The 26,530-nt window shown below is 37.6% G+C and overlaps 2 protein-coding genes across 9 annotated transcripts in view; one reads left to right on the forward strand and one right to left on the reverse strand.

The window, feature by feature from the left end:
* Window positions 1–26,530, forward strand: part of LOC126372724 (adenylate cyclase type 2-like) — a 201,439-nt gene that overhangs the window by 79,911 nt on the left and 94,998 nt on the right.
* The window catches only part of LOC126372787 (uncharacterized), a 469,025-nt gene continuing 446,226 nt past the window's right edge, over window positions 3,732–26,530 (reverse strand). For all 8 annotated transcript variants that reach the window (XM_050018677.1, XM_050018682.1, XM_050018681.1 and 5 more), the window contains 3 exons: window positions 20,127–20,263; window positions 9,389–9,558; window positions 3,732–5,585 (listed from right to left, as the gene is read on the reverse strand). In XM_050018677.1, the coding sequence (XP_049874634.1) occupies window positions 5,012–5,585; window positions 9,389–9,558; window positions 20,127–20,263 (881 nt within the window). In that variant the 3' untranslated portion in view covers window positions 3,732–5,011. The remainder of the gene's footprint in view (window positions 5,586–9,388; window positions 9,559–20,126; window positions 20,264–26,530) is intronic.

Here is a 26,530-nt window from a genome sequence, read left to right on the forward strand (position 1 = left end):
GTAAATGTTTATTTCCTTTTGGTGGTTGCCTGGAAGAAATTGCTCTAGAGCAACAAGGCCGCTCAAATTGTACTGTATTCATGTGTTATGTCTGATTGTTGAAATTTAGTTCTGTGCAATGAAGTATATTTGATTTGATTTGATAAAAAAGGAAATCCAAGAACTTAATAATGTAGAACTAAGAACTAAGTACTTAATAAATATTAGAACTATGTGCTAAAACAATGTGCAAGTTCTCTCAGAACATCTACGCAATAGTTTAGTTCACAACTTACAAGTATTTCTCTAGCTTGCAATTAAGGATTTAATCTCCTTGAGAGATGAACATGCAACACTACAAAGGGAATATTTTGAATATTGTTATTAAGATACTATTAAGGGAATGTTCAAATATTCAAGCTTGCGCGTCGAAAACAAGTTTCAAATATCGTAGCAGCGTTTTGTCACGTTTGATTGTAAAACCGTCGCCCTAGTGTAAATAGTGATTTATGTACTTAGAAATTTTGACATGTTGATTAGATTTAATAAAGCCTTGCGATTAGTGAAAACCATAACATTTTTAAAAAAAGAAAACACATTCGAATGTGATATTCGTTAACAAAACCTCGTAATAGACTCGCGTACTCGCTAGTTTCAATTCAGGTAGAAAATAAAAATTTTACTTTTGACTTTATTAATATTGAATTTAAAAAAAATATATATTATAAAGAATGTGATTTTTAAAAAGGAACTGCCGAGGTTTTCACTATAGGCGACAATACGTATACATATTCTCGCATGCGTGGTTATGTTCATACCAACGCCGCGCGCAGGAAAATTGTATAGTATGGTGGATGATCATTTTGCTGCCTACTTGCTTGCTTTGTGATCCCTAGTTTGGTTAGGACATTACAGGCTTCTTCTATCGTGTGGATTGTGAGGTGGAGTACCAACCTCATCAACCCTAGTGAGGGTTACTATTGAGCCGCCAAAGGCCCCTGACATGGCTCATCACCTTACACCCATTACAGGCTGATCTTCTCATTGTCCAAAAGTAAGATGATCCGTGATTCGGAAGGCACTTTAAGCTGTTGGTCCCGGTTACTACTTACTGATGTAAGTAAGTAGTCGTTACATGAGCCATGGTTGATGAGGTTGGTAATCCACCTCACAACCCACACGATAGAAGAGAAGATCATCTTGTTCAACAATCAGGTGAATCAAATTGCAATGTCAATATTGTTGCTAGCCTAACCAAATGACAATCTCGCGAAGTGTTATTCGTTCGTGAACGAGCTTCGAAAGTCACCGGAACACTCCCACCAATCCGCACTGGTGCAGCCTAATAGTGATGTATACTACTTTTTTTTTTGACGTGACTTATTGTAGATTTGCCGCGGATGGCATTATCTACTTGGCCGGAAGATGTATACTCCTTACTCCCTGCCAAACAGTGAGATATAGGTCGTATTATAAGTTTTAATCGTTGACCTAAATATGTGAGCCACTAACCAAAATAACACCGGAATATAAAACAATCAATTTGCTAATTATATTTTCTAAGAATTCTGAATAGGAACTCCTTGAAAAGTTCATAAATAAGAAGCGTTAATTATTCTCTTTCAAAATTAAAATACGGTTTGGGATTAAAAATTATCGCGCCTCATCTACTCTTTATTGTTTTTCAGTGTTCCGTACCGAACAAGGTTTTGGTTTTGTTTTGTTTATTTCTTCCTGCTCGTGTAGACCTGAACGAACAAAGACCTCCTGTTTGAGTGTTCCGATTTTGATTTTCTTTTAGTTCATCTCTATATTCAGTGTTTATAGAAAACTATAGAGAAACGAAAAAACTGTAGAAGAAAAATCTCTCTACAGTTTCTTTAACCTATTTTGCGTGCAAACCAGCTGAAGGAAAGGTATTTGTGGGTCCACCGTAGATTTACTAATACTACCGTAGATTGAACATCAGTGCTCAAAACTGGGACAAAAAGTTACTGTTAATGTAGCGACGTTGTCAGTACTTTACCTCAGTGCGCGATTAGGCGCCGAACTAGCAACACGGGGAAGTGCGTGGTAAAAACTTGCAAAAATAGAAGCTCAAAGCGAAAAAGGAAGAGTGGAACATCATATAATTTCTAATAAGTAATAACATTGTGCATGTTATCATAGTATAAACATTTTAATTTTCGCAGTATAACCCGACCGCGTTACGAAGCACCACGCGCTATTACACGTACATAATAAGACGATGCGTACTTTCTTAATTTGACACGATTTTATTGAATGTATATACCGCTGTGTACTAATGTATAGCTAAACAAGCGCCAAGTTTTTGCCGCATTTTTGATCAAGCGCTGTATCTACTAAAACTCAAAACTTCTGCAACTTAAATAATCTTGTTTCCTTTTTTTCTATGGCAAAAAATGTCACGGAATTCTCAAACGCTCAAAGCGTTCTCGACCGATTTTTAAATAAAATTCCAGTAAAATATATGGCCGTGAAGAGAAATTTGAAATTTTCCCCAAATATCGACTTACCTAGGGGTGCTACTCACCACACTTTTCGTAACTTTGATGTTAAACTTTCATCGAAATGAAAGGGCTGAATGTGAGTGAATTTTATTTTCTGTTCGGTTTACACAATTTATTATTTTCAATTACTTACTATTTGACGGTTTTTCTCTATGCTTGAATGCTCTGCAAAGGTACTTACTGTCTCGGCAAATATTATTTCTTTGAAGTCATTTCTGAAATGTTTTGATATCAAATAGCGCCTTAACTCGACATAACTATTAAAGCCTTCTTTATTTTTCATAAATGAGGATAAAATCTTTCAAAATATCCCATCAGATGTCAAATTTAAATTAAAAAATTTAAAAATATTTATTTTTCAAAATTGGCTTACAAAGTTAGCGCTTTTTGAACGTCAAAAATTTTAATTACATTATACTAATACTACTACCACATCGGAATCTGTAACGCTGAGGGAAAGACGTGGCCAGAAAACCTCCCAGCACAGGGCCCTAGTCCTACTGTTTCATGTTTTCCTTTCTTTTCTTTTTTTTTTGTCTTGTCGCTACTGTTGACTTTTCTTAAATTTTCACAGTTCCCCATACTATTTGAGTAAACAAACTGTGCATTTTATCGATTTTGACGATACAATTACGTCGTTTTATCGATTTTATCGTTTGTGCACCCAAATAAGTCATGTCGTTCTATCAAAATACGAACAAAATCACGTGCTACGCATGTTAGGGAAATAACAAAGTTATCGATTGCGACAAAATTTATTGAATCGATCGATAATTTTATCACGTGGCGCATTTGTGATTGGCACACATATCTATAATTATAGTACAACTGGTCGGACCTTTCTCCCCATCAGCTTTTCTAGACATAAGGATAAAATACAACATCACTTGAGAACGTGTGAGTGATAAAAAATACAATATAAAAGGTCTTAGAGTAAATCCTGAGCCGTTTTTCCCAAACCTAGTGTCAGCCAGAAGATAATTCAATGGAGAAGAAGATAAGCATCTTCGTCAAGTTCCGATTTAATTAAGATAAGGTATTTCTGATTTCACATCTCACATTTCATCGTAATTATTCATCGTTTCTTTTGAACATTACTTATATTCAAAGTATATTAATTCTCAATTTCGGTATCCCATTCCATCTTCTTGATTAAAATATTCAAATGAATGTATTCTTTTAGAAAATATTGGAAAAGTTTAGGAATATAAAAACTCGACGTCTGAGAAAATACTAACTTTATTCATTATGGTACTTAACTGCTACATTTAGACTAAGTTTAAGACTAATTCAGTCACATTTGGCCACAATCTGTTGCCTTACACTAAGTACAATTAATATGTCTCTTTTATGGAATTTTGACATAGAAACGTAACATATAGCATCACAAGCTATGTCTAACTGCGACCACCCAGGAAACCACGTTATATCAATTATCTAAGATCCAAACATGACTTCAAACTCATAAAAGTCGACTTCAGTGGTTTAAAGCCCGAACCGGAATTCGCACCCGTGATACCACGATGTAAGTCACGCGTTCTCCGGAATGGTCTATCATGGACAGTGATGATCAATGATGACACTCTGGGAACATTCCCACTTTGGGAACATTCCCACTTTGGGAAAATTCCCACTTTGAGAACATTTCCACTTTGGGAACATTCCCACTTTGGGAACATTCCCGCTTTGGGAACATTCCCACTTTGGGAACATTCCCACTTTGGGAACATTCCCATCAGTAAAAAGGCGCAAAACTTTGTAGAAGGAGCTTTACTACCTAACTTTTAGGCAGATAAGGCCAGAGTACAAGAAAGAACAATTTGAACCAGTGTCTTTACTTCTTCTTCTTTGCGAGTCGATGGCGATCGAAACAAAATTTTTGCTGACCAATAATTGGCCACGCTTACGGCATTTCAGTGGCTTCGTACAGGTCTTTAATAGTACAGATGTTAGGGCACTTAGGACAGCACAAAAGGGTTTTTACAATGGGAACATTGCCACTTTGGGAACATCATTGATCATGGATTTTACACCACATTTGCATAATACATTAACTTAAATTGTGATCTCTTTATAATTTCATAGTCCAATCAAATTTAATAAGGATGGTATAACGATGTGAAAATTACATCGTTTACTGTCGAGCTATAATTTTGACATGTCATTGTTTTGTTTATTTTGGTTTGTCAATTTGGGTACCCTTTTCACTTAGAGATTTTATAGGTAGGTATCTGCGCTAATAGTACTATTCTGTTACAGCATCTTTATTTATTTTGGATCATTAGTTATTACAATACAAATAGCTTAAATAGCAAGATCCTCTCGAAATGACTACATGGTGGAACTTTTTTACGTTTTGTTTTCAACAGAAGTAACTTTAAGATGCCGAAGCTTCTTCGAATGGCACCTTAACTTGAATCACATAGCCACTATCATCGCGACGGTACTTGCATACTTACTAAACTTTAAAAATTGGTCCATATAACATTGTCCATTGACACCTATGTTTCACCAACGTCTTTCCTATTTTCATTATCGGCTTTGCCAATATTGACATGTATAGTAATAGCTTCATCCGTGTCAGATTTCATTATTACATCATTCCATTGTACTTCAGCTTTCTTCCCATATGTCTCATTTTCTATCATAATAGCTGATTTAGTACAAAGGGCTTTGCTTTGGAACTCTACTAGAGCACAGTATTCGCTTTTCTTACTTTCTTGTTTAGCATCAGCTATGTAGCCGAGCTTCCTTCTCATTACTTCTACTCTTACATGGTAGTTGTAAATACACACTTTGATGATAAAGGCACTCTTCTGATAGAGTAAGACTATCTTGTACTTCGTTCTACAACACGCTGTCTTCTTTAGCTTCGTTTGGAAGTTCTCTATTAATATTTTGATCTTCTGTGAGTAAACTGCTATGATGTTGTGGGTAGCTTGTAGGTGGGACGATAGTTCCTCGAAGGGCACAGAACAGCAGTTGGCAGTGATCGGACACGTCATCGTGTCGTATTTGCAATCTTCTTCGTGCTTCGCTCTTGTTGTAGCGGTGAGGAGTTCTGTGCAGCCGCGTCTGTAGACAAGAGAGAGATAATTTAATTGAATTACAGTGACAGTGATAAAAATATTTGGGACTGACGTAAGGTAACCATGTCAACCCCTGGAGTGACTAATTCTCTATATCAATTGGAGAGACCAATTGTTTTTATCTTTTTGCTAACAAATATGTTATAGATTGCACTATCTTTACTTATAATTGTGGTTGTTGTTTTATTAAAATGTGCACTACGCAAACTTTTTTTAAAGGTTTTATGACAATATAGTCACGATTATGCTAATGAAACAATCTTCTCCAAAGACGGTTTAAAATAAACATAGTCATGTAGTAACACGTCTATAAAACATAATTTATTCATGAGTTTCAGTAAGTAGGCAGTCAAAGACAGATAGATTACACTCAACTCGCGGAGCACAAAACAGACAAATATTTTAGCATATTTCTAATGATTTTCACAGATTATAACTAATTGTATTTTCAAGTAAGACATCTAACATTACTTTTGGTCAAAAATAGACACTAAATTTAATTTACCTATAGTTGATTTAACTATTTTTTATAGTTAAGTAGTTTAAGGGATTTTTAATTAAAGAGATGTTTTTGTTGGTAATCTTACTTACTCTTACCTTCAAGAAAGCGACATTGTAATTCTTCAGGGGACACTCCCAGCTATCCATTTAATTAATTAAGTAGCAAATAGGTTTGTCCAGATTTAAAGAATAGAAAATTGCGTCCATTAACAAAGTGGTTTTTATAATGTCGTTGCTATAGCATCATTTAACTCGTACATCATAACTTTTACAGCGTGCGTGTATGAATCGATTGATTAATGTGGATGAAGTATGAAGAAGTAGGTAAGGATCAAGTCAGGAGCAAAGCAAATGGAGTCTCTGCTTACCCCGATGGAAAATAGTCGGGAGTTATTTTTTTTTATTTGGGAAAACAACAGCCTTAGCCTATTATTCACATTATATGGTTGTTAGTAATACACATTCAGAGAAATACATATGTAGGTAATTGAAACTGTTTGGAACTGTGGCTCAATATAATAGAAAAAAAAATACTTATAAACATTATACCAACAGGGAGGGTATGTGAAATGACTGTGTGGGGGTGTTTTTGTGTACCCATGTGTGAAAGAGGGTGAAGGTGTGTGTATGTGCGTGAGGATGTATGTTTACTTCTTCCCGACTAAACTAGACAATTTCTTTTTTATCGGGACCAAATAAACATTGTATTGAAATGTGTGGCTGACAAGACTCTTGGCGACGTTTTGAAAACTTAGCAACGATGCTTTGTTAACTTAGCCCGCTTTGGCAACTTGGCCACGCTTTTGCAACTTGACGACGCTGTGGAATCGATTCCATTTTAATATAAATTATTTGGTGTCATGGCCTTAGCGTCTCGGTGAGTTATGATTGTGGCCCTAATCTTTATCGAGGTGATATTCGGTATTGATGTTCAAAGATGGAGGTTAGCTATTGTGCGAGTTTAGCCATTCTGTTGACGATAACATAATCTCATAAACTTCTCCGATAAGCAGCCGAACGGATTTCTTACTTTTTAAGGGTATTCTGGTCTACATCTACTACAAAGATCACTGAGGGCAGAGTTACCTACTTAGAAAACAATGGTTAATAGTCGCCGAATTTGAATAGCAATGTCAACAGAGTCAAATTACTCGTCAAGATCTCATTGTACCCACGAAACCATTTAGCAATTACCCTTTTCAAACAGACAGACATATATAATATCATTGAAATGATATATGAAGCTCAAAATTAATACGTATCAGGCGCATCAAGTCTTTGTCTTCAAGGTTGATAATAACAGATCTAGATGGTTTCAGGATTGTTGCCTGGTAGATCGGATTATCAAAAGATAGATTACTAACATTGTTAGTATGCGTTCTTCTCTCGTGTGAGTTGTGAGATCAATGATCGATTTCAGGGTTACTATTGAGCCGCCAGAGGCCCCTGAACTAGCTCTTAATGACTAGGTCCTTAAGTAAATAGTAGCCAGGACTTGACAATCGGATGAGCCCGCAATGATCTAACCAATCTAGAGATTACAAAGTGATTTTTGTGATAGATGTGCACCAGGAATCGAACCCAGGTCCGCCTAATCGCGAGACTAACGCTCTAACAACTATGCCACCGAGACCGTTATGTACGTATTTAATAAAAGACAATCTTAAGAGATTGTGAGCTGGTGGATCGATATTAGAGGCCAATAAGTGATAAAAAAGAAATTAGTAAGTGTGGAAGTTTCCCAGTACCCACTTAAGTACAAAAATATTGTTTTCACTTCACCGGAAGCCACGGGGAATACCAATAAGGTTTAAGCCTATGATCCTGTTACAATTTTCGAAGAAATAATTAAATCTGTTGCTATTTTAGAACTTAGCTTGGAAAATGTATTAATTAAACTGTGCATATTGTTGTCTCAAATTTTACTGGGAATAATTAGAAATAAAACGACGTTTTGTTGAAGAAAATCACATAAAAATGTGATTTCAAAAAGGTGCTTTCATGAGCAGCCTATATACGTCCCCCTGCTGGGCACAGGCCTCCCCTCAATCAACCGGAGGGGGTATGGAGTATACTCCACTACGCTCCTCCGCTGCAGGTTGGTCGTGGTATTTTTACGGCTAATAGCCGGGACCCACGGCTTAACGGGCCCTCAGAAGCACGGAATCAACTTATTTTTTTCAGACAATCAGGTGATTCAAGCCTGTAAAGTCCTTAGCAAACAAAGGACAGTCTCAAAAAGTGATTTCGACAATGTCCCCATCGGGAATCGAACCAGATCGTGAGCCTAACGCTCTAACCACAAGACCTGTTGTGTTGTACAAGAGCTGTTAAAAAAAAGGTACTTGTTACTCTTCTGCAAACCCATGTGATGTTTAGTACGAAATGTAAAAAGTCCCAGAAAATAATTACAAAAGGCACGACCTTTAAATTCCGGCAACGATGAAAGTAGGCCACGATACTCTTATTGGAAATTACAAAGTCCTAGTCCGATAACAGTTTAAATCAATTCAGATTGCAGCCTCATAAAAGTCGCTTAACAAAGACCGTAATCCGCCTTTTACGATTTATTTGCACCAATAGCTCATCTTGCTGAGTAAAAATTTATTGGACCAACAAAAAGAGACCAAATTAAGTGTTTCGATCCGTGCCGTTTTATGGCTGTTATAAAGCTGTTTTATGACAAGCATCCATAGAGGATAGCACAATTGCCGTAATAGGATTACTTAGAATGCTTCGGGATTTTGTTTGAAAAGAACATTTTAAAAATATGATATAAAAGTGACATAAAGGAAGTCGCGAAACGAATCGCAGAATATTGTCACTGTATTATTGTCATAATCCTTAGAACATTAGGTCGAATTTTTGAAAGTTAAACAGGTGAACTATGTTCTTACAATGGAGCTCGATATTTAAATATCTTTAAAACTATACCGTTAACTCTTCATCCTAACAACATTTCAGTATTAAACTTGGGGGAGTTTAGGCCAAACTCTTTCATTTTTTCTCTTTCTTTTCGTATTTTACTTTTCTTTCTTTTTTTCTTTCCTCTATCGTACCTACCTACTACAAAATTTCTGTAACACATCTGCGGTCCCGAGGGGAGGATAGTATTCAACTGGTTTTTAATCGGGTTTTAACATCAAAACCGGGTGAATTTGTCTGGCCTCGAGAAAGAATGTCTTATAAGATAATTCTTTTCCTCCATGATCACAATCTGGTTATTTTAGGTTCCGATGTTCTAACCAAATCATAAGCAAGCCTGAAAAATTAGAAATAATTATTTACCTATAGTTCCGACACGGCAGCATGAGGTCATTGACCAGCCTCTGCAGAGCGAGGCAGACAGCTGCAGGCGTCCGCAGGGTGCCTCGACACCAGGCACATCTGGACATGCGACGTGAGCACCTCCCACACCAGACACCACCGCACCAGGGGCAAACGCACGGACCGCAGCACTGGAAAGAGGGAGAGATTTGGGGTTAAAAACGGAGTTTTTTTTTTTAATTCGGAGTCGCCCGAAAAGTCGCAGTGACGTAAAAATTATTCTGGTCTTAGAATACTTCTATAATAGTTATTGGACTGGGTATAAAGAAAATACCTAGCTAGACTTAATTAATTTGTGAAATAACATTATGCTTTGCATTTATCAAGTTGCGAAAAGTTTTGCAGTTGAAAATATGTTCAAAAAATAATGGCCGTGCTTTGAAATTATAAAAATCATTTAAAAAAAAGGAACTCAATTACTATAACATCAATCTATATGAAAATACTGTCATAATAAAAAAAATATTTTCTCCAGATTTAAAATATTTTAAGTTGAACAGATTTTACAATCATATATAGGGACTGGCAGTGAAGAAAACGCGAAGAATTGGAATGATATCGTTGTAACAACAATATATATTATTTTTTGTAAAGAGTTTAGCTTAGCAACCTATAAAAACACACTGAAATAATGTCTAAGAGATGGGCTTAAATCAATTCATATCAACCAATCTAGCAGCTATAATTTTAATGGACGATGAATACAAAATGGTATTGAAATGGCTTTTACATAACGACTACTTAGTGTATGATAATAATCTTCAGTTAACTTAAAGGGTAGAGTTTCAAAACCATTTACAGTTATTTATTACTTTATAGAAGTTATAAACCAGAAAGTCTTTGGCTGGAAAACGAACATTTTAAAGAAATTCGGGTAATAAACTGGTTTAAGAATCCTAACTTGAGACAAGATTTTGAGTAACATTTTGGACTTGGACTTGGAAGCCGGGATGAGTAAATTACCAACTACTCGCATACTTTTCTAAGCAGCTTTAATTGATATAAAGGCATGTTGTCTTAAACGTTGTACCGGGTGAGAGCCTTCAGTGCTCCCCATTTGTCCGGCCAAGTAGTTAATGCCATCTGCGGCAAATCTACAATAAATCACGTCAAAAAAAACCATTTAGCTAATTCATGGAACTTACAGTAGATCGTATTTGGCTTATTAAAATATCACGTAAAGATCCGTTCAAACATTTACTACGTGTAACATTTGCTTCTTCGTTCCCTATAGTGAAATATCTCCTTATAGTGAAAACCACGTACTTAAACGCCTGTTTAAAAAATCCTTGCCGCAGGGGTGGGCGGCTCTTACTTCAGTAGGCCGGAGTGAGATGGTAGTTGAGTTCGAATAGGGACCCAGACCTACTAGGTATAACGTAGAACCCTTGCCAGGGATACGGGTGAAGACCTTAACGGTTGCAGAGGCGAAGATGGGAGCCATCGGTACGGCAATGCAGGACGGAAGGGGCAAGTCACAGGGACTGTAACCTGGAACCTGACAGAGGGTAGCAGTAACTGTCAGTACTATTCAGAGGCGGAGGACAGGAGTCCCTAGTATGGCTTTGTAATAGACTGGGCGCCATCCCACTTGCGTCAGACAGAGTACTGAGGGGCGGAAGGCAAGAGGGAAACCACTGCCCTATTTTTCCCTTAAAAAGTAGCATGGAAAATGCTGCGCCGACAAGAGCGTGGCTCTTAAATTGATGATGATTCATATTTATTTGTATTATCATACACTGGCACCGATTCTTGGAGACACCACCTAATTTTATTTTAAGTTATATCCGTCATTTTCATATCCGTCTAAAAGGAAAGGGACGGATGATTCACAGCTCTTAATTTTAGGAAGAATGAGTAAATGAATGTGTCGGGTTATTGACTGATGTAAAATTTTTAGACGGTTGGTTTAGATTTGTGCTTAAAATTGACGTGTGTTCCATAAATTTTATGCTTGTCGATTACCTGTCCCTTTCCTTTTCGGCGGATAAGATAATGACAGATATAACTTAAAATAAAATTAGATGGTATTTACAGGAATTAGCACCATTATCAACATTAATTTAGTTGTATTTATTAATTTAGTTATTTTAAAATAAACAATTTCAATACTATACTTTATTCAAAATATTTTGTGTAGGTATCCATGGGATACAAATACATTTATTCTTATGTGAGTTTTAATAATAAAACCTCGCAATAGACACGCTAGTTTCAATGCAGATTAAAAATTTTAGTCTCAATTTTTATGCGGAATATAATTTTCATTGAAATGTGATTTTTCAATAATGCGATTATGTGTTTTCCACTATAAGGAACTTCCAAGGAACGTCGTCCAAAAGCAGTTACTGAATTCCTTGAAAGCAGTGAACCACTTCATTCTGTATAAAGACGAAATCTCTACATTTCGGTCATTTATCCTAAAAGTATACCTGACCAAGGCACTTGCGTTCGGGATCTCAATGAATGGGTGATTTCCACGATTGAGCATCGACCGAGTGGTCTATTAAGTTAAAAATAGGACCAAAGAGCACTGCTACAATGGAATGAACCGTAAAAGCCATGAAAAGAGAAGATTATGTGCGTCATATGATGTCTCTTTCCTTTTGTGAAGGTATTTTTGTTGTTTTAGAAAGTGTTTAAGTATTTAAAGTTTTTATTAGTACAATTATTGTTACAAAATATTTATTTTTACTTAATGTCGTTAAGTCCCGTAAGGAATTATCACAACCCAGTTCAGAAATGTTATTATTCATTAAACATAATCCCCTCCGAGGTCCAGTGGATCAACGCTATGCTCATGATCCGGAGGTTCAGGGTTCGAATCCCGATGGGGACAAATTACAAAACTCACTTTGTGATCCGAGGTTTGGTTAGGACATTACAGGCTGATCACCTGATAGAAAGTAAGATGATCCGTGCTTCGGAAGGCACGTTAAGCCGTTGGTCCCGGTTACTTCTTACTGATGTAAGTACGCAGTCGTTACATGAGTCATGTCAGGGGCCTTTGGCGGCTCAATAGCACCGGCCCACACGATAGACTAAACAGTTCTCTTCCAAAAGTTGGAGCTGAAAAACAACAACCAAACCAGTGTAAACCGACCTCGGGGATATCGATCTAATAACGTTTACCGGCTGCACTTTACTAGGAAAAGGTTTTAAAACTACTTTAATTTTGTGTAAAGAAGATATATGACGTGGCTTTTACCAGGGACAGGGTTAGGCTGCTTTTCCACCGGAGCTGTGCGATGTAGCTAAGCGGTGTGCGAAGAAAAAATTCCACCAATAGAATCACTTCATTTCCCTAGCCTCTCTCAGCTCAGCTCTGGTGGAGAAGGGTTTAGCGAAGCGAGGTCATTCTATAGAAAACAAGCGAGAAACGTGTGCGAAGTATCGCACGAATGCGCATTTTAACAGCTCCGCTACACTTCATCGTACGAGACAAATACCTCGCACAGCTCTGTTGGAAACCTCTACATTTCCACAGCACAGCTACACATCCTCGTACGACACATTTAACTCGCACAGCTCTGAGATGTGCTATGCTACGATGCTACAGATGCGTTTGATATCCACCAATCATATTCATTGGTGCACATAGCATAGCACCGGTGGAAACGGATTCAACTAAGATATGTTTTTTATATGGAAGGATGCGTGGTATAGATGTGTGCTATGGAGGCGTGCTATGGATGCGTGTTATAGATGCGTGCTAGGGATGCGTGCTATGGATGCGTGCTATGGATGCAAGCTATGGATGCGTGCTGTGGATGTGTACCCGCCGGTTCCCTACTATCCATACGTAGCATAGCTCGTAGCACGGCTACTTTGCTTCCTCGCACAGCAACATAGCTTAGTGCTGGTGGAAAGGGTCACATAGTTTCGTAGCGCAGCTTATACATCTTCGCAGCATAGCTGCATAGCACATCTCTGGTGGAAAGGTACCCTTACAGTGTACTTAGGTGTATAACGTGTTTGTCATTATATTCTCTGATAGAGCGCCATTGTCAATTTTCGTTCTACGCTCTTGTTTTCATAAAATGTTGTCTATTCTATGCTGGAGCAGTAAAGAAAAATAAACATACATAGATCGCGTTTTACTTCCTGATCACGTAGTAAAAGTACGGAATATATTGGTGTTATGTCTTATCGTGTGTCATCCTTGCGGCCATTTAGACTTAAGTGATTAACAGTAACAGCCTCCGTGGTCTAGTGGTTAGAGCGTTAGGCTCACGATCTGGAGGTCCGGGTTCGATTCCCGATGGGAACATTGTCGAAATCACTTTGTGAGAGTGTCCTTTGTTTGGTACGGACTTTTCAGGCTTAAATCACCTGATTGTCCGAAAAAGTAAGATGATTCCATGTTTCGGAGGGCACGTTAAGCCGTTGGTCCCGGCTATTAGCCGTAAAAACACCTCCACCAACCCGCATTGGAGCAGCGTGGTGGAGTAAGCTCCATACCCCCTCCGGTTGATTGAGGGGAGGCATGTGCCCAGCAGTGGGACGTATATAGGCTGTGTATGTAAGTAATTTTGTACCTTGTAATTTGTCGTAATTAAATTAGTGTTAGAAGTTTTTGGTTTTTTTTCGAGTACATTACTCCGGCTGCCGCGATCTTAAAATTAGTCTGTGTAAGTAAGTAATAAATAAATAATAATAATCTTTATTACACAAAAAAAAAAAATACATAGAATCACTTACTACTAGAATTATGTGCTCAATAAAAATGTATATTTTTCATAAGGATACAAAAACTATTGAAACAATGAAAACCCCACAAAACCAATTGCTCGGTTTGTCTGAGGGAGTGGAGTCCGTTTACAATCTTCTTCTTCTATCGTGTGGGCTGTGACGTGAATCACCAACCTCATCAACCCTGGTATCAGGTTTACTATTGAGCCGCCAAATGCCCCTGACATGACTCATATAACGACTACGTACTTACATCAGTAAGTTGTAACCGGGACCAACGGCTTAACGTGCCTTCCGAAGCACGGAACGCTTACATTTATTTTTATTTTAACAGTTAACTTATAGCTAAGCGATCTTTAGCATAAGATGTTTGAATAAAGAATTACTGAATTTATTCATATTGCACTCCTGACGTACGTCGACCGGCAGCATGTTGTACAGATTCGGTACTCTATATACTTACCTACATAAGAGACGCGACACATTTTGACATAAATATCATAGAAGTAGCGTATATCATATCATGGAAGTATACCTAATCTTCAATGGTTACACGCGTAGTAATAGATACTTATAAGCAGCTACTTTAATAATGAGATACAACATTAAGCACATCTTTAACCTACTGACGTCAATCCGAACATTATCTCCACAGCGTTGTATAATCTAGTTCAAACTTGTATTTACCGTCGGATTTGGTACGATGTGGCTTGTCGTAGGTATTTTTACAAACGTCTGTTTTCCGCCGACATAGAAAGAGAAGCTGAATTTCGATTTGGTTCGATTGAAAACAACGTTTGGCACTTGGCTTAATCGAATTTTAAACACGTTAATATTGACATAGGTACATCAGATCCCGCCTGTTTCCAGTTGGGGAAGCAAAGACCACGGAGCCGTTGTAGCCTTGTTGGTACAATGCTTGGCTTTCACTTTGAGGTCGCAGGTTCGAATCCAGCACAGGCCTAAACCAATGATTGTCGAATTTGTTTTAGAATTCATATTTCGTTCATAAATGATTATCACGTGCTCAGCGGTGAAGGAAAACATCGTGAAGAAACCCACAGTCCCGAGAAATGCAATTTCTAGGTATGTGTCCTAACCTGTATTGGGCTGGTTTTCCCTTCGCGGGTTGGAGGGTCAGACAGGCAGTCGCTTCTGTAAAAAACTGGACCTGTCAAATCTTCAGGTTAGATAAGTGGACCCTGTGAAAAACGGAATAATGCTAGGGAGATGATAATGCAGAGACCACGGAAGTCCAATTACGCTTCTTCTAGTCTCATCAAAGACAGCATGCTCGCCAGTTGAAAGTACTCTTAACCTGGCCTTTCTTTAAACCATCCTGGATCTGATTGCAGTATGTACGCCGAGGCCTTCCTCTTCCGACGTCATTTTAACAATAAAATACCAATCAATTATTTTGAATTTGTCAGAAAATAATTTTAAAGCTCACGTGTAGCTTACTTTATGTAAAAAATCTTGTTATAAAATTAATGAGGTATTTAATGTATTAAATAACTTGTAATGTATACCTACATTGATTTAAAAGATGTATTGCTGTTGCAGTTTCTTGTCATTTCTTCTCCTCATAACACCTTGCGAAATGACGTAGAGTTTAAAATGTTACATTGACCTTCAACAAGTTTATCCATGATAATTACCTTAAATTAGTAATTCTGATTTATGTGTTTTATATGGTGATTCTATCGAAGTGCCACAAGTTCCTTGTCCACCTATAATTCTTTTTTTTATTCTTCTTTTTTTTTCTTTTTTTCTTTTTTTTGTTTTTTTGGTTTGTTCCGCTAAATTACCATCGAATTGTTATCTAGCCTGGTCAGATACGAAACGACAGGCGCCAAAAGCAATTTATATCGACTAGCGCCATCTAGCGCTCTTAATTTGTAATCATCTTAATGTTAAATGTCATTATAAGGGACTTAACCCCCAATTGACAGCATAAGGCTGTAATTATGAAGATGACAAAAGATAATGATGTTCTATTCCATAAGAAGTATGCAATTAAAATCTCATCGTAGTTAGTTTCCTTCTAGGAATTCTTATAATTGCACTTTGCCATTTATGATATTTCACTCCTAAATGTATGATTACTCGATTGTCTCTAAGTAAGATGACCAGTCGGTCCCGGCTACTATTTATCTAGGCTAGTATATACATATATGTAGTCATCACATGAGCCGTGTTAGTAATCTTTATAGCGGAGTCAATAAAGGTTTTCACTTTTTTTTTCTTTTATAGAAACTCTTTTATTGAAACTCAGAAACATCTTGATTTGGGCAAATGAATATTTCGATCATATCAAAAAATGTTTTCTTTTTTATTTCCAACGAATAATGAATTTAACTGTACTTTTCTGGTTGGCTTCCGATTAGTACCCCAAAACCGTTTTCGTCAGTCGGTCCGTCAGAGGTTCTCAAATTTTATCTTTTGAACCATTGATACCTAGGTGATATTTGCACAGAATCTGCATTAGGTATTATAGCAGATATTACATCAAGTAGGTAATAAAAAAAATAAAGTGAAAATATGAAGTGACGCCCCGTACATGTAATGGTTTTTTTCAACGTCTTTTTCGAAGATGTTTCTGATTTTAAATAATATAAAAACTACATTGTTTTAAGTTTACGCGGTTATTATCATAATTAAAGCACAATATCGGAAAATAATAAAATATCGTGAGTCTCATATTCCCTTTTAAACGCGGTAAGAACCCGTTATTCTGTGCTTTAATTATAATATAAAAACTACCCTACAAAAGAGATATTCAGCCAAATTGGACCCTTCCCCCGGCAAATCAGAACTTATTGACTCCACTATTAGTGGCTTTAAAATGACCCTGATATTAGGGTCATGAAGTCGTTCATTGTCCTCACAACCTACACCAGAGAAGAAGACTAAACGTGTTCCAATAATGTTAAAAGCACGGAAACCGATAGTTCCGAAAGTCTTAGCGGTATTAATTAGTTTATTCGAAGTACATGCCGTATCGTCTCGTCTATACATCTTAATAACTATCTTGCACCCCCATTAGTTCACGTTACACGGGACGTGAGACATTAGTCTGTACTAATCTGCTACGTGTGGAAGGAGCAGCTTTTATACGGTGAACAATACAATACAAATGTACTTTATTTCACCAAAATAAAATAAAAATAATGAAATAAAAATAATAATGGTTCTGTTTTTGTAATGAAATGTGTTGTGGTGTAATAATTAAAGCACATAATAACGGGTTCTTACCGCGTTTAAATGGGGATATGAGACTCACGATTTTCATCCCGTGATCATGGCACTTGCAACAGTGTCGAAATATCGGGAGTCTCATATCCCCATTTAAACGCGGTAAGAACCCGTTATTATGTGCTTTAATTATGATAATAACCGCGTAAACTTAAAACAATGTGTTGTGGTGTTGTTTATATTCTGTAGCTTTCGAGTTGCTTATTATTAGGTATTTTGTGTCTTCTTTTTATTTATATAAGTATATTATTTATTTGCATGTATTTATTGGTAAGTTGTACTTATAGTTTGTACCCGCAATCTTTCAATTTCAATTTTTATATTTTCCTAGTCTTATAGTTGTCTGGAGGAAATCGCTTTAAGCGATAAGGCCGCCATTTGCTATGTACCTAGTTAAGAGTCACTTGATTTTAACTCAGAATAATCATCCCCCTCAGTATTCGTTACGATGTCACTTACACCCCGTACAAGTACGTGTGTACCATACAAGTAGTTACAGGTGTTAGTGACACAGTAACGAAAATTCGTAAAAGTTTTTGTGTTATTTAAAAAAAAAATCTGTTCCATACCTTTTGCGACGGAAAATTCCACTTGATGTCAACTCAGAATCACGGTCTGAACCATCCGTCAAAGTTTTCGTTACGATGTCACAAACACTCTGTATATGTGCTTCCCTAATTTAACAGATTATACACGCTATCTAATCTACCAAAGTACGTACAGTCGATGCAGAACAGCGAACAGCATATTATTATCTCTAAAAGTGTAAGAACTTTATACATCAATTTTATCTCAGCAAAACCGTGCGCTCGTTCTAGCGTGTACGATCGTCAAGGCATCTATACAATATACTCGTATATCATACTATCCAACACCCAGACACCTGAGCCATGCATTAGTGACACCTATTGTAGTCACAGTACCGAAGTAAATGCCGTGATATACTTAAGATGAAAACTTTAGTGTGTTGCGTCTTTTTCTGAACGAGCGTAAAGACGAGCGCGTCAGCGGAAGCGTTTTGGCTAGGTTTTAAGAGCGATTTCACACGTTATTTTGCCCAGCAAAACTAGGTATCAAAAATGATTATTACAACCAGGCACAATTATTACATCTTCCACTCATTATTATTCTGATGAAAATAAAGAGAAGCAATATACGCGTGCAGCTGCCATTACATCGTATTTTTGAATAGTTAATAAGTACCCGAGTAATGAGAACTTAGGTAATTATCACGTCTAATCTGGACAGCGCCATCTATGTAGGATTTTAAAATTCCACGAAAAAAATGTATACCTGAAGAAAGAGGTCTATGATCATTTTTTTTGTCTATGGCAATATTCTAGATTAGTCTATGAGTGGTGTGACTTTCACTTTTTCTCGGAATGGTGAAATGATTAGAATTGTGACTGTAACAAGAATACAATAAACTGTGTGAAGCTGATTTGCCAAGCTTTTATTTCCATCCCAGATCTATAATTATTTTTTGGGAACGTAGCCTGGAAAGTCTCTTATTCGCTATTCTCCTAACATGGATTCAAACTCGTTAAACTTAGCATTATTTATAATCTATGAAGGCGTGAGCCGCTAGGGCTAGAGTAATAGGGTCGTCAGAGTTGTAAATTACGTTCTTCGGTCGACGATATTTTTCCGGAGGTACTAGACGAGTCTGTTGGCTAAGCGTTTTCTTTACAAATTTTCCGCGCTCACCCCTACTTCTGGATCCAAGTGTGCTGTTCCCGGAAATGTTTCCAAAGTCGGAATGTTCCTGTTGTGTAAACTCTTTAACAGTAAGATCACTGGCTGCTTTTCTTTTCAAATTGTTCTTTTTTGTTCTCTGCACCTATCTGTCTCAAGACTCTTTTTACGTAACCTTTGCGCTTTTTAACCGCAGGAGTGTTCCCACTTTGGGAATCTTCCTGAGAACTGTACATCCCTAGCTGTAAGCCCGTATCGTTCTGAAGTATACTTTAGACTGCACCTAAGCGTTAAAACTTAAGCCTTTGATGAACTACGCGTTTGAAGTGGGAAGTCGAGTCTTTAGAATGCTCTGGTGAATTAGGAATATTGCTGTAATGCAATTTATAACTTAGGCTGTTAAGATAATAGTCATATTACGGCATTTGGTACCTTCTGGTTGTATAAATGTGTATTTTTAACTATTCAGTGTTTTGAAATCAGTTTCGTTTTCAAATATTTTTCTTGTAAATTTGCTTGTCAGTTGATGAGTTTTGGAACTTTTTGGTAAAATAGGAACTTAAAAAAACAATAGTGAATTTATTACTGTAAGGATTCATGTTATTACTGGGCTGGCATTATCCATGAGTAGGTATAGTAATTGAAGTCTTCTCTCTTTTCTGTTTTTATTTATTGTATTTTTTTAATTTCTCCATAATGAACAAAATGAGGCCTTTGAAATGTGGTGTTGGAGGAGGATGGAAAGAATAAGTTGGACAGAAAGGGTTACTGAAGAAAAAGTGCTAGTACGAGGGAAAGAGACAAATGTTGAGAGTTATTGAAGGTAGAAGAGGCAAGATGATTGACACGACGAATTTATTAAAAACATCATAGAAGGAAAGAGAGGAAAGGAAAGACCAAGGAGGACTTACATGGAACAAATGAAAATGAAGGCGAACGTCGTCAATTTTAAGTTATAACGAAGTCAAAAAATTAGCCTTTGATAGACAAGATTGGAGAATGTTACACCGACCGAGTGTCTCTTAAATTAATGATGAATGAAAAGTAACTGTCTTACCTGCATGGGCTCTAAGCATATGCTGCATTCAGAGAATCTGGATAACACCTCATCACAATTGGGACACGAACATTGCACTGAATGGCTCTCTTCAGGCGCTTCTAACGAAGGAGGCTCCACAATTGGCAGTGGTTTGTCTGGAATAACGAGAATATTGTTTTATTGTCTGGAGTGTTACTACCTCTGTGGTCTAGTGGTTAGAGCGTTAGGCTCACGATCTGGAGGTCCAGGTTCGATTCCCGATGTCCCCATCGGGAATCGAACCACTTTCGAAATCACTTTGTGAGACTGTCCTTTGTTTGGTAAGGACTTTTCAGGTTTGAATCACCTGATTGTCCGAAAAGGAAGATGATTCCGTGCTTCGTAGGGCACGTTAAGCCGTTGGTTCTGGCTATTAGCCGTAGAAACACCCCCACCAACCCGCAGTGGAGCAGCGTGGTGGAGTATGCTCCATACCTCCTCTGGTTGATTGAAGGGAGGCCTGTGCCCAGCAGTGGGACGTATATAGGTAGTTTATGTATCTGGAGGATTAGTTATGTTTACAAATAATAATGTTAATATAAATGTAAAACAACATTGTCATGAAATGAATGACAAACTATTGAAATAACAATAAACATTAAACATTTCATTTAATAGCTTGACTTTGACAAGTTCAAGTGCTAGGTGCATGTAATTTAGATAACGTTTCGTAATAGTCAAGTCGTGATCTCTAGGCTTTATGTAATAGTGCATACCACAGAGCACTGAATCAAATAGGCGTGGCTGCTACTAGAGAAGACAATCGTTTTATTAATTAAGTCGACTGACTTTCCGACGTAGTGACAATCCTGTTAGTGACTCTATCGGCTGACTTTGTAGCCCATTGGATTTGAAAAACCATTCATGACCAACTTACAGTTTTCATGGTGGAAGTCACTGGATATTCACTAGGGACTAGTAGAAAGAGAAGTTTTGTGACTCTTATTTCTTAAATTGTTTTAGGTTTACGCGGTTATTATCATAATTTAAAACACATAATAACGGTTTCTTACCGCGTTTAAATCAGGGATATGAGACTCCCGATATTTCGACACTGTTTCAAGTGCCATGATCACGGGATGACTGATGAAATTATTTATTTATTTATGTAGGTATTATTTATTTCTTGTCACACAAAACCTTGGTCTTTGTGTGTCAAATTTGATTTCGTATTTTTGTGCATTATTGTCGTATTTTTGTGCATTATTTTAGCTTGATATTTGCTATTTAGCTGAATCCATCTCAACCACTTCATATAGCAGCCAGAGTCTCTTGAAATGCCGAGTTTATTAGATGCCGCCTCTTGCTAAAAGCCGGGCGTATTTTTTTTCAATGCTCTGTAATACGTAGTCTATAATAATCCTATCTGGGTTTCTAGAAGAATTAAACTGCACAATACTATCATAATTATTATAACACGAGTGTGGTAAAACTTTATCACTTTAGCACATGAGTGCTTAAGTGCATTCATACAAGTGCAATACTATGTAATAACATTAGGTATGTAAGATCCCTCAATCAGCGCTTATCGCTATTATATTAATTCTTTTAAATATTCTTCCTCTCAGACGACGCCCTGAGCCGAGGTTCGCGCCCAACTGGGAACCTTCAGGCCTGTTGTTTTAAACGTTGTACCGGGTGAGAGCCTTAAGCGTTCCCCATTTGTCCGGCTAAGAAGTTAATGCCATCTGCGGCAAATCTACAATAAGTCACGTCAAAAAAAAAGGTATGTAAGTTACATAGATAAAATGTAAATATTATTTCTATGGATATTATAAGCTTTTTGATTCATTACTACTTTTCATTCATTCTTACAATATGGAGTCCTTCAAGCGAAGCGTGAAGAAGCACCTAGCAGGCCAGTATGTTAGTCGCAACTGATTCGAAACTGACTCATTGCGTTGCTTTTCAGTTGCTACTGCAATGAGGGTTTCTCTATGTTTACCATCAGGCATAGTTGACCCAACTTACTTGGCCATTATAAAAAAATGCGCAAATAAGATCACGCCTCTTTCTCGTGCGGGTTGGCAGAGACCACGGAATTTGACTTACTATGATCCTGACACCAGTTTTGTTTCTTCCAATCTCATCAAAGACTTCATGTATGTAAACCGGGAGGTTTAGAATACTCGTGACCTGACCTTTCTTTCTGTCTTTTTTTTCTCTTTTTGGTACTATTTTTTTTTTATTTAATTGAACTCGTGTTTCTTGAACAAAAATTCAGAAACTTTTTGTTTTTTTTAGTTAGCTATTTATATTTAGAACATTTTTTTTGCTTCGTAATATTCCGTCTCTAAACTGGACACAGACTTCCCGAAGCCATATAATGAATGATGATAAGTAGGTAACAAACATAACAAGGAAGACGAATAAAAAATGTAACTCTTGCGGAAGTACTGTGAAGAATACATAATTACCGTTGCTTAGTAAATTATATGGTCCATGTATTTATTACGTATTGTCTTCTATCGTGTGGGTTGTGAGGCGGATTACCAACCTCATCAACCCCAGGGTTGACACCAGTGTCAGGGTTACTATTGAGCCGCCAAAGGCCCCTGACATGGCTCATGTAACGACTACTTACTTACATCACTAAGTTGTAACCGGGACCAACGGCTTAACGTGCCTTCCGAAGCTTGAATCATCTTATTTTCGGACAATCTGGTGATCAGCCAGTATTGTCCTAACCAAACTAGGGACCAGAAAGTATTTTTTGTGATATGTCTCCACCCGGGAATCGAACCCGGGAGCTCCGGATCGTGAGCCCAACGCTCAACCACTGAACCACGGAGGTCGTTCGATAATTACATATTGTGATGTTATTCGATTCGCAATAAAAACAACTGACTACTGATACTACTGAAACCTCTGTGAAGTGTTATTTTCAATCATTTGTGGTAGCTTGTAATTGGCCAATAGTTATTAATAAGTCGCTTATATTGTAAATAACGCTGTAAGCTTCCCTAAGACAATAAAATAAAATAAAATAAGTGTAAGTACTAAGATCATCTTGCGATAGATGTACAATCAATCAAAGAGCAAAAGTTCAGTCATTGAGCCCAACGAATTATTTGTAAACAGTGGTGAAATTATGAACCATTAGCTGTCATAATTATACAATTTATGTTGTAGCCAAATGGCAAAAACGGAACCCTTAAGGATTCGTCATGTCCGTCTGTCCGTCCGTCCGTCTGTCCGTCCGTATGTCACAGTCACTTTTTTGGTCTATTACAGTAACGACATGTAACCAGGAGGTCTTAAGTGCAACCAGTTGATTTATTAGGTACTTTGCAATAAACTGATTGAACTTTTGCAGCTTATCTTTAATAGGAACGTTGTCGTGAGCCGATGTTACGAGTATTCCAAAGGTCCAAAGTCCAAAGGGCTCTCTCTAAGGACACCCTAGCAGCGCCACGATCAAAATGTGCAGGGCCGTATAAAGGGTAGGAGACGCTCCATACTAGTGCCTTTCGAGCGTCGTCGTCGTGCCAGAGTCTGCGCGCCGTCTACGCGACGCCAGGGCCGCGCACATTCGGCGTTCAGCAGCCGGCCAGCGCTGGCGTCGCGTCGTCGTGCGTCGACGGCGCGTAGACGCTGGTATTACGACGACACTCGAAAGACGCTAGTGTGGGGGTCTCCAAAACAACAGGGCCCGCAGTACACTAGCGTCATGGCTCACCCCGCGACTTATGCCATTCTGGACACCGCCGCAGATGATCGGGCCGTCAGTGCGTTGCATTTATAAATAGAAAGAAAGAAAGAAAGAAAGAAACATTTATTATTTAGGACACCACAGACACGGATTACATATATATACATTATAATGACATCACATCAGAAGTCAACGCACACACGAAATATTTTCTATACAGAAACATGGAAAACGAACACAGAAACTTATACCTAAATTAAAATGTGACGTCATGTCGGCTTACCCATGTGTAGTGGATGGTGTCCCGTATAAAAGGCCCTCACTCAGCTTATGCCGCGGCGTGAGCCGCGACGCTGGTATTCTGTGAGACCTGAGTAATGAGTGAAGTACGGACATCGCGCCACCATATGTACATATACTTACTTACTATTATAGGTTACTTAGATATTATCATAATATAATTACTACATAATACAATTACAAATAAAATAAAATATAGATGTAAATAAGTATAATATATATTAATTATATATTGTGCAAACTCATAAAGAAAAACAAGTAAAAACAATCGTGAGCAGGTTAATAAAATAAATATTTGAACGAATAAGATGTAGGAGTGTGTACGTGTGTGTGTGTGTTAGGCAATGGTCCCGCACCGGTCGGCCGCAGATCGACAGGGACAAAGCATCATTTTTTATGGCTGCAATGGTTGCATAGATAAGATTCAGTGGCGCGCCGTCCGCGTCGGCGAGCAGGCACTACACCAATTGCGCATTCGATGCAATCCAATACTATCAACGTCAATAAGACAGTGATTATCATTTATTTGTTTACTTCACAATTTGTTCATAATTGAAAAAGTAATAAAAATCGATAGATAAACGAATTGAGCTCAGCAATAATACATAGGTACATTGTGGTCAATGGATGCAGTGTAATGAAAACAGTGAAAAACCAAGACCGCGTGGTATCGTCGCATCCACGCCGCTAGTACGACTCCGCAAAACCTTCGTGTCTGATCCACTGAGGTAAGTAAGACATTAGTGTAATTTAATGTGAAATAATTTAAATATGCAAGAAATTTATATTGCTTAAATGACACTTTTTTGTAAATTCAAAAGATGTTTTTTAAAGTGAGATTTAAAATTGTGTATCGTTTTCAGACTACGTAATGGAGGCGGCAGATCGTTCCAGCACTTGGACGCGGCGAACCTGAAACTCCCGCGGAAGGCAGTAGTACGGTGACGCGGTATTGCCAGTGAGTAATACGTCGAGCGAGTTTTGTACGACTTCACGTCACGTGACCACACCAATTTCTCAGCGAGATACGGCGGCGTATGATGTTTCACTACACCAAACAAGAGCGTTGCAAGATGTAGTTGTCTCCGTGCATTCATCTTCATAATATTGGCATTGTTTATAAATGGCGTGACGTGTGTGCGTGGTGGTATATTGAAGCAAAATCGTGCGCAGGCATTTTGAACTCTTTGTATGAGTTTTTGTGACCGGGTAAGGAGTCGCGGACCATATACTACATCCATATAGTTAAATTTCGACATAACAAGAGTGTCGCAAAGTTTGATGCGGGTCTCAGTATTAATATAGTTCCTGATTTGGTATAATGTCTTGAGACGATAAAAACAATTTGCTGCAGTGTTAACTATATATTTGTCGAACCTCAGTTCTTCGTCCATGAGAAGTCCCAAATTCCTAGCTTCCGTGACACGCTCCACGGCTTCCCCTCTAATGACCACATTAGCACCTTCATTAGATATTTTACTTACCTGTTGTTTAGAGCCCAATATCATGTATTTGGTTTTGCTTCCATTCAAAACCAATGAATTAGACTCTGACCACAAAGTGATCCTTTCTAGGTCATCGTTTAATTTGTCTATAGCGGAATGTGTATCGCCGGGTTTACATGATAAATACTGGTATTATTATTATTATGTACGTCTTTTCCATATCTTTCCTATGGAATCCCGGACTTTTGGAATGCTTGCGTGGGGCCAAAGCCAACACGTAGAGGCCCAGACAATTTAATTTAAATGTAGTCTGACACCAATCGGCGATTATCCCTGTGTGCAATGTGGGAGTGCACCCAAAGACAATTCCCGGTTCGTGTAGGACTATTATTATTTTATGATTTTGTTTTGTTTTCTAATCTTAGTGTTTTTTTTTTATATTATTTTCTATGTGGTTTCTGTCCAGTGTTAAATGTTATATACCTGTCTGTCTGTGCCTGTGGTGTTCGAAAATAACAAATCTTTCTTTCTTTCTTTTTATATATAAGGGAAAAACATAAACCAGTTGACTCCGGCGATCTCGTGATTACGTGAACGCTGTCTCAATGCACATTTCTAACCTACATTGGCTGCTCACGTGAAGAGTCACGTGTAAAGAACCATAACTTTAGTGGTTGCGGTCGAAACCGGTTACAATTATACACATCGCTATAGCAGGTACACATTTTTTTATTCGAGACTTTTTTATCACATACACATGAAATTGAGGTTTTAGACTGATATTGATACACTATCATTATCAACAGGAAATAATTTCATAATCGACTTTAACAATATAATTTTTTTGACCTGACTTATTGTAGATTTGCCGCAGGTGGCATCAACTTTTTTTTTAATTTATTTATATCCTTCTTGGCCGGACAAAGACTTTGACAATAGATACGCACGGGATGACAAGCAGCTGAACACATTTTATGGCTTTTTTT

Source organism: Pectinophora gossypiella, chromosome 14 (genome assembly GCF_024362695.1).
Source record: "Pectinophora gossypiella chromosome 14, ilPecGoss1.1, whole genome shotgun sequence".
Taxonomy (NCBI): domain Eukaryota; kingdom Metazoa; phylum Arthropoda; class Insecta; order Lepidoptera; family Gelechiidae; genus Pectinophora; species Pectinophora gossypiella.